Below are 13,193 nucleotides of genomic sequence, written 5' to 3' on the forward strand. Positions count from 1 at the left end.
TTCACTGTTACTCTTTGGAAATTAATTTGTTACCAGTTGCATCCTGCTTATATTATTCACATGGAATAATATAATCTCATTATTCACATGAGAAAGACAAATAAAACCAACAAGAAGTGACTTCTTCCCTCAGTTGATTTTTTTAACACCTTGTTTACATAGGGTTGAAAACAGTCATTTTTCCTACTTCATGCGAAAGAGGCAGAATGAAGAGTATTCTTGAACTGACTTTGCAAGATGTGCTTTATTTTAAATCAGTCCTGAACCCATACTACATAGGATCATTTTTTTTGACGTATTCTATTCCATTCGATGATTCCTCACAAACTGTATTTTAATACGGAATGAAAACTACATTTCAATCATAAATTTTCATGCTACATTGTTATTTAATGAAGAGGTTGTATTACCAATAATAATAATTTAAGAAAAGGCCATTTTTTTTTATTTCCCCAAGCTCAATATACATATTTCTTCCATAATTATGAACTTAAAAAACCCGTCTCAGATGTAAAAATGTGAATTGGAACATGTAAACTCTTTGATATACCTGAAAAACAGGGAGGAAAATGTCACATACTGGAAAACACCATTGCCTTAAATCATCGAAATGGGAAAAAGCGTGTTGAGGAAGGGGGAAAGGTAGAAGAGCGTTCATGACCTCAGTTAGTAAAAGTTACAAAGTCAGAGTATTCATTCCACACCCAGCTGGGCGCCATTTTTATCTTTCTACCCGGAGCCTGTGTCTGACGAGGAGCAGGAGCTCTGAAGCAGAACAGCCACCCTCACGGAAGCGGGTCATGAGCTGGGTCTCCACAAAGCCGGTCCACATATTTGTTTTGCTGCTTTTTTTTTTTTTTTTCCTGAGAAGTCACTGGTGTTTAATGGAAAGATTTTTTTATTAGTCTTCAGTTAAGATAAGGCAGTAAGAGTGTCACTAATGTTAACTTTTTGCTTAGAATGAGGCTTATCCTTCCTCTGGTATCTTCATGGGTCTCTAGCTCCCTTTCTCGTTTCCCCCTAGAAATCCGTTCAGGAGTTTCAGCCTCCTATTGCTGTTGCATATTTTTGGGGTGTGCTGAGTCCCATCTGTTCTCCTCACCACAGCTTCCCCACTGGTGACAGAGCGCAGTGTCCGCCATTATAGCATCGCTTCAGGAAGGGTGCGGTCCCCGTGCAGAGAAACACGGGTGTCTTTCCTTCTCCCTTCATCTTCTCTCCTGTGTCTCTGAGAGAGGAGATCCATAAATGACTCCTTTGCATAGTCAATCAGAACACAAGACACTGTTGACTAAAACATAAAACAAGTAGCCCTGATTTTGGAGAAATGGAATTACAAATAACTTTTTCAACAGCGCCTTCATTTGCAAGGTAGCTTAGACTGCAAAAGGAAGTCAGCTCCTTCTGACCACCTGTCAGAAGAGAAACCATTGCCATCCAACTAGAAATGCTTAGCTCTTATGAGAATATTGTGCTTTTTTTAAAAAAATTCAAATGTTAACTTGACTTGCAGTCTGTGTCTTGAATGATCAATTTGTTTTTTCTCTAGTCCATTTGATCATGGTTTCTGGTGAGCGGTACAGGAATATTAATTTGGCATACAGATCTTCCTCTAGTTCCAGTTCCCCTGTCTCTCGAACTAAAAAAATATCTGTGCACAACTTCAGGATTCGATCCACATTTGGAAGCTCTTCAAACATGATCGAGTGAGAAATGCCACTGAAGAACTCACGGACAAACTTCCCAATCACAAGGACAACCGAAGCATATAATCCCATGATACTGAAAAAAAAATCGAGTAGAAATTGTATTTACCAGTCAAATACAGTTAATAGAATGCATCTAAAAGAAAAAAAAAAACAGTATTTCCCTCCAACTCCACAGAAGATATGATAGACTGAGCAAAGTTTAAAGTTTTTCCCTGACAGAACTATAACACTTGAAAAATGAAAATGAAAAAAAAATCCAAATTTTGGAAATAACTGATGTTAAGAGTTTCACAGATAAACTTCAGGTGGTTTTACTGCATATATTAAATAAAGAAATCACATAAGAGATTTGGTAGAAATGCCACTGTACTATATACACTTTTCTGCACCCAGCACTTTATTTTTATAAATACAATTCTACATAGACAATGATTTCTTAACAGACGTTCATGTCCTATTGGGGATGTATGTGTCCTAGCATTTAAGGATCAGAACACTGTGAAACGGTAGCTTCAGACCATTCTGGACATCGGACCATATCCCATACTGCGACGTCTGACTGAGACCATGTCTGCTAGGGTCAGAAGGCAATCTAAACAGAAAAGAGGTAACCCAACATCAATTTCTATGTCTAAACACTGAATGGCCTCAAACATAACAGGAAGGTGTAGAGCGAAGAAACTGGACATATGACTTCTAGACCTGTCCTTAAGGATGTTACTCACATCAGGCATTTTGACTTCTTTGGGACTCTGGTTCTTCATTTTTTTAAATTAAGGGCCAATAACCTATGAATTTTAATGTTCATCTATTAAGTTCAAGAATTCTGGGAAGACACAGAGATTCCCATCCTCAACTTTATATGATACAGAAATAGACTCTTATAAATGTTAACTATGAAATAAGTTCTTACCCGTAGCCAGCCAGGAACCCCAGACTTGGGGGGCTAACTTTGTCATTGAAGACCACCAGTTCCAAGGCCTGGGCGTGCTGATTGTATATTCTATTTCCAGTCAGGTTGAGAACCCACCACTCACTGTTAGATTTAGTTGTATTGTCTCTGGACAAAATGATGGTGATATTCATAAAATTATTTTCTGGAAGAGGAGTAAAATGAAATCAAGTTAGCATGAGACTATTAGGATTTAGGCTCAGCAGTCCTCAGATGGCAAACCCCGGTTACTACTATCCATAGCATGGTGTATAGTGCCTGGATGAGTAGGACACAGGGACACGGTAACAATGTGAATGAGGAAAGAAAAGTCGGCCCTAGGTGTGCGTGTTTTCTCCTTGTCACTAAACAGATAGCTCCCTGCTGCTGAATGAGCATGGCAGACACGTCACAGGAGAGAAAGATGACCCATCACCTGAGTGTCTTTGCTGAGAATTCCAGACAACTAGTTAGACATTTAAAAATCCAAAATCACCAACTTTTTAGTGAATTGACTAATTCAATCCTATTACCAGCATTTACAAAGTGTCTTCGAGAAGAAGGCCCTCTGTCAGGTGATGAGGGGTTACAAAATTGCATACAGCATGATTCCATATCTCAACAGGAGCAGGCCATGTATACAAGCATGACTTATGGGCATGAGGCAACCACTACAGGACCTGCACCCACAAGTTCTTTTAGCATGGGGAGACTACTTCTCCTTGGTAGGATCCAGGAGGGCTTCCCAGAGGAGATGGCTTCTGAGCTGAGTTTTGTGGGGTGAGAACTTCAGTAAGTGGGGATGGTCGGGGAGAGGAGGCTATTTCAGGGGGCTTGATGGCGTGAAGCTCAGTAAAGTTCTGATAATCCATGGTGCGTGGTTAATGATTGCTTTTGTTGGAGCACAGAGTCAATATAAAAGAATTGTGAAAGGGTGGAAGAAAGCTTGGAGTTCTTTGAGTAGGTCTTTCTTCCTTTCTTTCTTTCTTTTTTTTTTTTTTTTGGCCCTTCAGTTATTTTACTAGATTTTAAATGCTTTAAATTTTTTTGGTCCTTTTTATCTTTTAATTACAAAGTCTGAGCTGTCCCACTGTCCAAAGTCTTCCCTTCCACTAAGGTCCAGTAGAGTCTGTATCTTCAATCAGAAACTCTGTGGTAGCACCGAGTATATCCGAGTTCGTGACCAGCCCTTCAGTGTCCCCACTGCTGCCACTTCCCACAAAGATCTTCCCATCAACCATCAGGCTCACTGAGTAGGTCTTTCTAAGAAAATACCACCCCCGTCAATGATAATAGGGCCTAGGCTGAGAATTCTAGTGGTGGACTGGGAGGGTAGGGGCCGCATCTGCATTATTTCCTGCTAAATTCCTGGATCAGAGGAATCTGGGACAGTGCCCGGTAATGAATGTCTATTTGATGGATTGATTGGATGATGGGTGAATGGATGGACGGACAGATGGATGGAATGATGGAGAGTGAGGTAGGAAGCTCTTAAAGATAAAGAAACCCTTAGCAGCCTGAATGTGAACCATTCATAATGCTCAGGAACAAAAAGAACCTTGGTTCTGAAGTCTAGAGAGTTCTAAGAAGGGACATCTGGCCTAGGTTGGAATCTAGTTTGTTCATGTATCAGTTGTATAACCTCTGCTGAATAATTCACACCCTAAGCCTCAGCTTCCTCCTTCGTAAACTGGTGATAACCACCAACTTATGCTAAAGATTAGACGTAACTAAGTAAAGCAGCTCATCAGAGAAGCTATTGTGTTGACAAGACCCGAGAGCACGAGACTGTGTGGTCTGGGGAAGAAGGACTTTGTTGGCTGGACCTCAAATGACCCACAGCCAACAAGCCTATGTTTGGGGAGCACAGAGCATGTGGCTGAGAAAGGGGAAAATAAGGGTGGAGAAGGGCTGGGAATTTGGGCACAAGGTGAGGCTGACCCTGGAGGGAGGAGTCCCATCTTCCTGAAGCTGAAAGGAAGTGGGGGATTGGTGAACACTTGAGCCCCATTGCCAGGGAGAGGGAGGCAGCTGAAGGAGGGCCCTGGCAGGCTTGCAGGATCATTTGATGAGGGGGGCAGCAGCTGTGAAGGACCCATTGAGGGACAGTAGCATTTCAGAGGGAATGACTGATCATTGAGCCATCTATGCTCTTGGACTAAGCATTTCTAGAACTATCTGGACTGAAACGGAAATACCAAAGTACTCAGTGCATCTCACAACTACCGTGTAAGACATATGTATTGTTTATTGACTTTTGAGGAAGAAGAGCATAGAGATGTGGGGACCCACCCATGCTTGTCTTCTGAACCTCTACTTCTGCTGGTCTCCATGGGACCTTCTAGCCATTCATTTACATCCCCATCTTTCCAGGTAAACATGAGCCTCAAGGAGCCTGGTCTCCAGTGCCTGACACACTCACTGATGACCATGAGCGACCCACGTTGGCAAAGGAGTGAACATGACTTGGGTAACTGCTTTGTCCTTTTACTTTTACCACTTGTACCCACCTGCTCTGATCCAAACAATTGATGAAGTCAAACAATGCTGAGTAATTAATGCTTAAGAATCCCCAAACATCAACATGCTACCATCACTGTTTTTTGGGGTACATGCAGTCCCTAGAGGCTGACCTTGATACTTAACCACCCTTGGGCTGAATCAAATACATTTTGTGCTCTGTTTTTATTGTTCTTATCATAGGGCTTTCATATTTAATATTGCGTTAGGCCGTTTTCTGCCTAAGAGATGGACGTTAATAGAAACAAGTGAACAGACTGATGAATCAGTAATGGAAGCTGCTAGAACACAGATTTAAGCCAATCATGTTCTATATCAATGAAAACCATGAGGAATACGGTTCCCGGTGCCTGACTGGCTCCTTCTGGCCAGTGACGGTAGCTGGGAGTCTCTGGCTTCTGTAAGCCATGTCTCACAGGGAAGAAAAACTGGAAAACAGCTGGAGAAAGGCTGAAAATGCAAACTGTAGTCACTGATAAAAGAATTAAAAAGAGTTCTGAAACAATTCCTTCTCATTCTTACCAGACAAAAGTTGCTTTATAGGTTTTGAGTTCGAATCACTAGGTGCTTTCACGTAATATGGGTAGATCCTTTCTATAGTCCTGTGTGTTCAGAAAAAAAAAGGGGGGGGTAATGACGTTTTAGTTGTTTTATCCACATAAAATTGACTTTTTGTTGCCATCTTTTACCTCATCTCAAACAAATAACAGTGAGTCTTTGTACTTCTATGCAATGTGATGTCATCACAATTTATGGGCCCCATTATAATCAGAAATTTCTGAAGCCAAACAAATTTAGTGGTTCTATTAAAAAACTTAGGTAAACTCTGTACATGAGCTTATTAATGCCTTAAAAACTACCTGTGACTGTTTCTGAAGCAAGGGGCTATCTTTCTTGCTAGGATCTATGTCTGTACTCTATGTAGGTATATAATTATGTCCATAATCAAGTGGACTGCATGAATCTATCTAGTGACAAGATTGAGGCTCGAGGAGACAGCTGGTGGCCTGGACCTGACCCTCCCTTTGCAGAGGACGAAGTGATTAACGTGAGCAGGTCACTCTGTCCTTCTAGGCCTGTTCTTTCATGGGGAAACGATGAGGGAAGATTTGACAATCTTGAGGTTTCTTTAACTGTAGTGATTAAAAAATGCTGTCTTAGGGAAAACAGTGTGAGGACTGCATCATGGCAGCTCTGATGCTCAATGCAGCACAGTGGGGCCAGGGCAGACTGGAGGTCAGAACTAGACATTGGCCAGTGCATGTGATTTAGCGGTTTTACACCCATAGCATTTCACCCCTTCCTCCTAGTTCTTGTACTAGAATCTAAACATCCCAGCTTGGATTTGTTTGAAGTGGAATATTTATATGGCAAGATAATACATTAAGATAGAGTTTCCCCCCAAACCCCTGCCAAATTTCCCTTTATTCCTTGTCTTCCCTGTACCCCCATCCATTAGCCAGGCATTCAATGAGCCCAGGTCAGGCGTAAGAGTAGAAGAGGGGTTTCCCAGGGGCTCTCCTTGGCTTTTGGTGATTATGGTCAGATAAGAGCAAGGTCTGCTACCCAGAGACAAGATCAGGGCTCCCAGGGCTAGGTGCACAGAGAGGGAGAGGGGAAGAAAACAGAGCTGTCTTAGTGTAACATAATGAGATCTCCAAGTAGAGAGATTCACTTGGGTTACTGGAGAATGGAGAAAGTTGGATTTCTTGCATATATGAATTTGCAAATGGAGATTTTGTACCAGATATAGCCATCTATTAAAGATAATGAACAGGAGCAATCACTTACACGGGCGTTCTTGAACTTTCTGTGTTGTTGCCGGCGATCATTTTAGCTATATTCTTACGTGTAGTATTTTTAAGAGGAAAAGATAGCTTATCGGTTGCTATTTCTGCTTTTGCACCCAGACTCATGTTTCTGTGAAGAAAGATAAAAGGGCTCAATGTCAGTGATTAGTCAGAAGTCTGGAAGAGAGATTCAAAAATTCACTTGACTATTTTATTAATCTCACCAAGTCTTCATTGGGTCCACAACAGTCAACCCCAACCTTTTCTGTCCACCTCACCTTTATGTCCAGCTTCTTAGACAACCAAGTTAGTAAACCCCAGGGAGGCCACAAACACCTTTAAAATAGACGGCATGTGAGGAGGCAGTCTGCTGACTAAAAGAGAAACCGTCTTGATGCTCTGATATGAATTTCTGCAACATTCTTATATTAATCCAATGAGGTTAGTCTCCATGCTGACTAATAGAATCCACGTTTTTAAAAGAATGTTCGATCAAAAGTTGATCTTTAATGTCGTTAATTTTTTGGTAGTGCTTCAAAGAAAAGGCTAGAAAATAAATTTTTGGCGGTCCAGAATTTCGTGTGAGGAACTTGGGATGTAAATTCTGAAGGAGAACATAAGATTCAGGAAGGAGTTCTTTCAATTCTGAACAGCCCCCTTTGAAGTCATTTTAGATTGGAGAAGCCTTCCTAGGTACCTATCATGATTTTTTCTTAATTTCATCCTAGAAACCAGGAATCATGGACCCAAATGCACCTATCACCTGACTTCCCAAGTAAGCCTCCAGAGAATCCTGAAATAATAAGACCATGATAACAAACAAACAAACAAACAAACACTAAGCCTTTCCAACTAGCTTATCTTGTCAAGGTGTCCCAAGTACTTCACTAACACACTGGGTTTTTGAATGCGAGAACTTTTCCTAAGACATGCTCTTAGGAATGGATAAAGAAGATGTGATTGATATATATATGGACATTACTCAGCCACCAAAAAGAATGAAATCTTGTCATTTGCAAAGCCATGGATAAAGCTAGAGAGTATTATGTTGAGCAAAACAACTCAGAGAAAGACAAACATCATATGATCTCACTCATGTGTGGAATTTAAGAAACAAAACAAATGAGCAAAGGGGGGAGAAGAAAGAGAGGGAGAAGGAGGCAAACCAAGAAACAGAATCTTAACTACAGAGAGCAAACTGTTGGTTATCAGAGGGGAGGGGGGAAGGGGGAGGTAGGTGACGGGATTAAGGAGGGCATTTGTGATGAGCACTGGGTATTGTATGAAAGTGCTGAATCACTATACTGTACATCTGAAACTAATATCACACTGTATGTTAACTGGAATTTAAATAAAAACTTAAAAAAAACAAATGAGTGAAGCAGTGGCCGCATGCTGACCATTGGCTCAGGTTAGGTGGGAAGGAGTCTCTCTCAGCTCTCGCCTCCTGGGACTGTCAGGCTGCTCGCACACACTACGTGTGGAGAAAAGGTCTGTTAGGGTTTCCCCATGTTGGGGGGATGGATGCAAGTGAGAACTGGGGTTCCTGAGGCTGCCAGTTCTTAATGCCGAAGAACAAACTTCACCCTTTCAGGAAAATCTTACCACCATCCAGACTATTTCATTTTTATGAGTCCTTACCCATTTCCCTTTCACTTTGCCTCTCTCTCTTGTGCACAGAACTCATTGCCAACCTCTCTTTAAAGACTGAAGTTAGCAGGAAAAAGGAAAACCATAAAGTTCTTATTTTTGCCAGAGATTCTCAGGCAGATCATTATTTAATAACACAAAAGTTTAGCTGTAGCATCAAATGAATGTTCCCAAAGCATGATGTCAACCAAAACCCACATCAATTGAATTTTTCTGTCCTTCTATCCTCCCACCCCCACCCCGAGTTTAGATTGGGGGGAAAGGGGGAAATCATACATGGAAAGACAGTAACTACCTCTGAATACTCCATGAAAAAACAACAGAGAAGCTACTATTGGGGTCCATGAGTTCCTCTATCATTTTCTGCTTACTGGGAGGGCTGATGGTCCACAAAGAATTTGAGTTTCCTTCCAGTTCTGCTACTGTTATGTCTTCTTTTTCATAATTTTCCAGAAATTGCATAGCACCCTGTATGCACACAAATACACACGCATAAATATATCATAGACGTGGTGATGTATAAATAAAGCATTTGCTCTTCCTTTTAACTGACTGCTGAATGAGGATTTCTTCCTATGGAAAGACAGTTTCTACAGTGGATGGGCTTGGTGCTCCGCGGTACTACTTCCCCTCCGCATGCGGAATGGGCAGCCCCAGTGACACAGAGCAATCTCAGTACAGTACAGGTATAGAATCGTTTCAATTAATCAATAAAGACAAATCAAAGGATTTGGTGTCATTTTTCCTCGCCACTAAGCAGGAAACTTATCAACTCTTGGGGTGTTCCCTCTCATGAGATAGTCAAATTTAATCCACCCACAACATCTTGGTCCTACCCTCACAGCTGCACATCCTTTGAGATGAGTCTGGGCAGTGTGCATTAGAGGCTGATAATTTTATAAAGGAGCTAAGCCTCCATCTGCCAATCATTTTCTTTAAATAGGGAAGTATTATTTGTAAAGCAAATTTTAATTATGAAAAATCAATTTCTCATATTATTCTGAGTTTACAATGGAGACAAAAGAATACATCAACCACAATTTTGCCAACAGGACATTATCACTATTATATGCAGTAGGAAATGCAGATTTTTAAACATCACTTAAAAAATAATAGCGTATATTCTTTTTCATTTATGTCTTATCTTGAGACATGTTCATGCCATGTGTGGTCTTTGCAATGATTATTTTGTATTACAAAAGAAGTTGCCTGGAAAATATTCAGACAACACAGCGTGTAATTAAAATGAAAAGCGGTAGCCCCCTTCTCCCATGCCAACCACCCTAGGGAAGCCAGTGCCCATCAGATTCACTGGACACATTTGCCATAATTTATTCAACAGCCTCTACTTACTGAGCCCTCAGCTGCTTTCAATTTTTGTCAATACTAAGAATGCCATCACAAGCAGGTACCTGCATAGAGCTTTTCCAATATTTTGAATTATTCCCTGAAGATAAGGTTCTCAGAATCGACCAAGCCGTCAAAGGGATCAGTATCTACCGCAATTAAAAACATCTAAAAATATAAAAGAGGACCTACATCTGTTGAGCTTACATTAAAATGTCCTGAATTAAAATTATGTTTATTGACACTTCTATCTAATAATACAGACATAATGTCTCAGATTATCCAAGTGGCCAGTGGCCACTGGTAATCCTTGAAGAGTCCTTCCCACCACCACAGGCCACAGAAGAACAGTGAATAAAGTGACAAGCCGTAAGCTCACCTAGATGAAAGGTCTTCACAGACATCTACCACATGCATTTACTTACAGTGTCCCTAGAGAAAGCTTTCATAAACTTATTAAACTTTGGCTGATCCATAACTTTCAACTGGCTTTGCTGGGCACTCATTGTGAAAATGGGCTGGAAAACAAAGAAACAGTGCTGTCAACACTCCAGAGGCTTGTCTCTGCATCCTGGGTTAAAAGACAAATATTTACACAGTATATCATCACCCACTGTGTACCCAATGGCAACTGGCCTCAGGGATCTCTTTTTGGAAGTGATTATTCCAGTGCCTTACTCCAGAACAGAATTACCCTTTCAATGTCTTCTGTGCCTTATCTTATATGCCACGCATATGCTGACCAGTTAAAATGCAGGGGGAGGGAATCTGGCCGCAAAAGCTAACTGAACATCCTGTGGCTGGTGGTCAGGAGAGACTCGGGCGGGGGAGCCAGACCTGGAGGGAGGGACACAGCAGTTACCTGGTACCCTCCCAGGGTAATCGTGACGGAGACGTCCAGGGGCTGGTTGATGACCCCCGCCACAGATTTGATCAGGGACATGAAGAGAAGGGGAAACCAGACGATGCAGATGAGCAGAACGATGATCATGCCTCCCATGCCATACTTCACCACTTTCTTCTTCTTCTGCCCCCGGGGCTGCGGGTATCTCTGCAACAGAGAAGTCACACAGGGCTCAGGCTTCCAGTGCTGGAAGCAGGCTGGGGAAGGATGACTTGCTCTTCCCGCAGGACCTGACTGGGACCTGATTCTGCTTCACTCACCCTGAAGTGGGGAAAGCACCCTTGTCCCCAGTCTATGAAGTTAGGTGCTGATGTGAAGCTGTAATGAGCTCCCAACACATCTCCACTGTGTTACCATGAGGGATCAATGGGACCTGATAGACTTTCTCCTTAAAATTGTGTGTGTGAGGGGGGGTGCCTGGGTGGCTCAGTCGGTTAAGTGTCTGCCACCGGCTTAGGTCATTAGGCCGTGATCCCAGGGTCCTGGGATTGAGCCCACATTGGGTTCCCTGCTCAGTGGGAGCCTGCTTCTCCCTCTCCTTCTGCCCCTCCCCCTCGCTTGTATTCACGTTCTGTCTCTCTCTCTCTCAAATAAATAAATAAAAAAAGAAAAGTAAACTATGAGTAGGACCAAGTGGCCTGCATTTTTGGGTGTTCATATGACAACACTCTGCCTTTCAGGAAATTGTTCTGGCTTCATAAGCATATTCATAAAGCCCCTGGAGCACAGTATATTCAACTCAGAGTAATCCCCAAGAAAAGTCACTGTTAAAAGAAGCTTACTTTTCTGCTTCACACTAGACAAGAGATTGTCCCTGGTAACGCTTCAGTCTCTGATGGGACAGAGTGGAAACGAGTCCCAGATTTGCTCAGACTCCCTTGGCGCTGACCTCCCCAACACGTAAGTTCTCAGGAAGTTCTACCAGGTGTGATTTAAAATATTGATACTCTGAAAAAACCTTTGACTTAGTATAAGATAGAAGTATATATTTAAGTAGGGGTGATACATTAAACGAGGCTTTTTATTTCTTGAAGATAAAATAACAGCAATGATTGTAAACTTTTCACGGGCAGGAATGCCTAGTGTTCCAGGGCAGAGCGACACCAGTCTTCACAAGGAGGATGGACAATAGGTGTTACTTCTCACTGTGGTATTAAGAAGGTTGTCACCTGTTGGCTCAAAGACAGTGAAAGGCTTGTAAGAGCCAACAAATGGGGGCAGAAACAGCTGCTTCCATGAAAAGTGATCCCGTATCAACATGGGACAGTCCTGTGAGCTCTGACGGAGAGACTACCTCATAAGAACTCCCTACCCATTCACCCAGCGGAAGTAGCATCTTACTGTTTCCGGTGCCCCTGCGGTCGGGCCCTGGGTCTTGGGATGTTGTCCTTCCCCCTTGCTGTCAACACATGAACTCATCTGTTTCGTGGAGAAGTCGAGCTGTGTGGTGTGTTTATTCACTGCTCATCTTTCTCTAGCTTCCTGTAGGATGGCCGGTCCTCTTCCCTACTAACTTGTTCACCCAGGCCTCTGATTCCATGCTTTCCAGGGCCCAAACCCCGCCCCCCCCCCCCCCCCCCCCCCGCGCCCTGATTCCCACCCGGACCTTCCTCCTTTGGCTTTAATGCTAAGAACTTTTGCTTTTCTATTTTCTACTATTCTTTCCCTTAACATCTATAGAGGTACAGATCCTCTCCATTCTAAAATTATCCTTTCAACTTGCCTCTCCCTTGAACTGATTCTCTCTCTGGCCTTTCTCTTGCCTGTGCTTGGTCTCTTTGAAAGGGCAGCCACAGGATGACCTATCGGCAAGTCTGTCCAATGGCGTCCAGCCCAAACTGCCCACCTGCAGAATTGCGAGCAAAGGAAATCGTGATTTTTCATCCACTGAGTTTAAGGTGCCTGGGTGGCTCAGAAAATTAAGCGAGGGACTAGTTCAGGTCATGATCTCAGGGTCATGAGATCAAGCCCCATGTTGGGCTCTGTGTTTGGCCTAGGCCCTGCTTGAGTTTCTTTCTCTCTCCCTCACTCTCTGCCCTTCCCTGTTCTGCGTGCTCTCTCTCTCTCTCTCTCTCTCTATATATATATATATATATATATATATTTATAGAAATGTATTATATATAATATATATTTAATTTATTTATTTTTAAAATATATAATTAATTAAATTAAACATATATTACTTTATTATATATTATATATAATAAATATATATATATATATATATATATATATATATTTAGGCGACTATGTTTGAGGCTGTTTGATTGCAGCAATAGACAACTGATATGGTAATTGTTGAATGAATGACTAGCTCCTGGAGCTGGAGATGAACCCGT

The 13,193-nt window shown here is 42.1% G+C and overlaps 1 protein-coding gene across 4 annotated transcripts in view; it reads right to left on the bottom strand.

Annotated features, from left to right (window-relative positions):
- Positions 1 to 226: 226 nt before the first annotated feature.
- Positions 227 to 13,193, bottom strand: part of PIEZO2 (piezo type mechanosensitive ion channel component 2) — a gene marked incomplete at its 5' end in the record, with an annotated part of 454,715 nt that continues 441,748 nt past the window's right edge. For all 4 annotated transcript variants that reach the window (XM_080822189.1, XM_080822187.1, XM_080822188.1 and 1 more), the window contains 7 exons: positions 227 to 1,782; positions 2,623 to 2,806; positions 5,683 to 5,762; positions 6,952 to 7,080; positions 8,896 to 9,068; positions 10,373 to 10,465; positions 10,810 to 10,998. In XM_080822189.1, coding sequence (XP_080678315.1) covers positions 1,530 to 1,782; positions 2,623 to 2,806; positions 5,683 to 5,762; positions 6,952 to 7,080; positions 8,896 to 9,068; positions 10,373 to 10,465; positions 10,810 to 10,998 — 1,101 coding nt within the window. In that variant the 3' untranslated portion in view covers positions 227 to 1,529. The remainder of the gene's footprint in view (positions 1,783 to 2,622; positions 2,807 to 5,682; positions 5,763 to 6,951; positions 7,081 to 8,895; positions 9,069 to 10,372; positions 10,466 to 10,809; positions 10,999 to 13,193) is intronic.

The sequence above is a fragment of the Martes martes genome, assembly GCF_963455335.1.
Source record: "Martes martes genome assembly, chromosome: 13".
In the NCBI taxonomy this organism is placed as follows: domain Eukaryota; kingdom Metazoa; phylum Chordata; class Mammalia; order Carnivora; family Mustelidae; genus Martes; species Martes martes.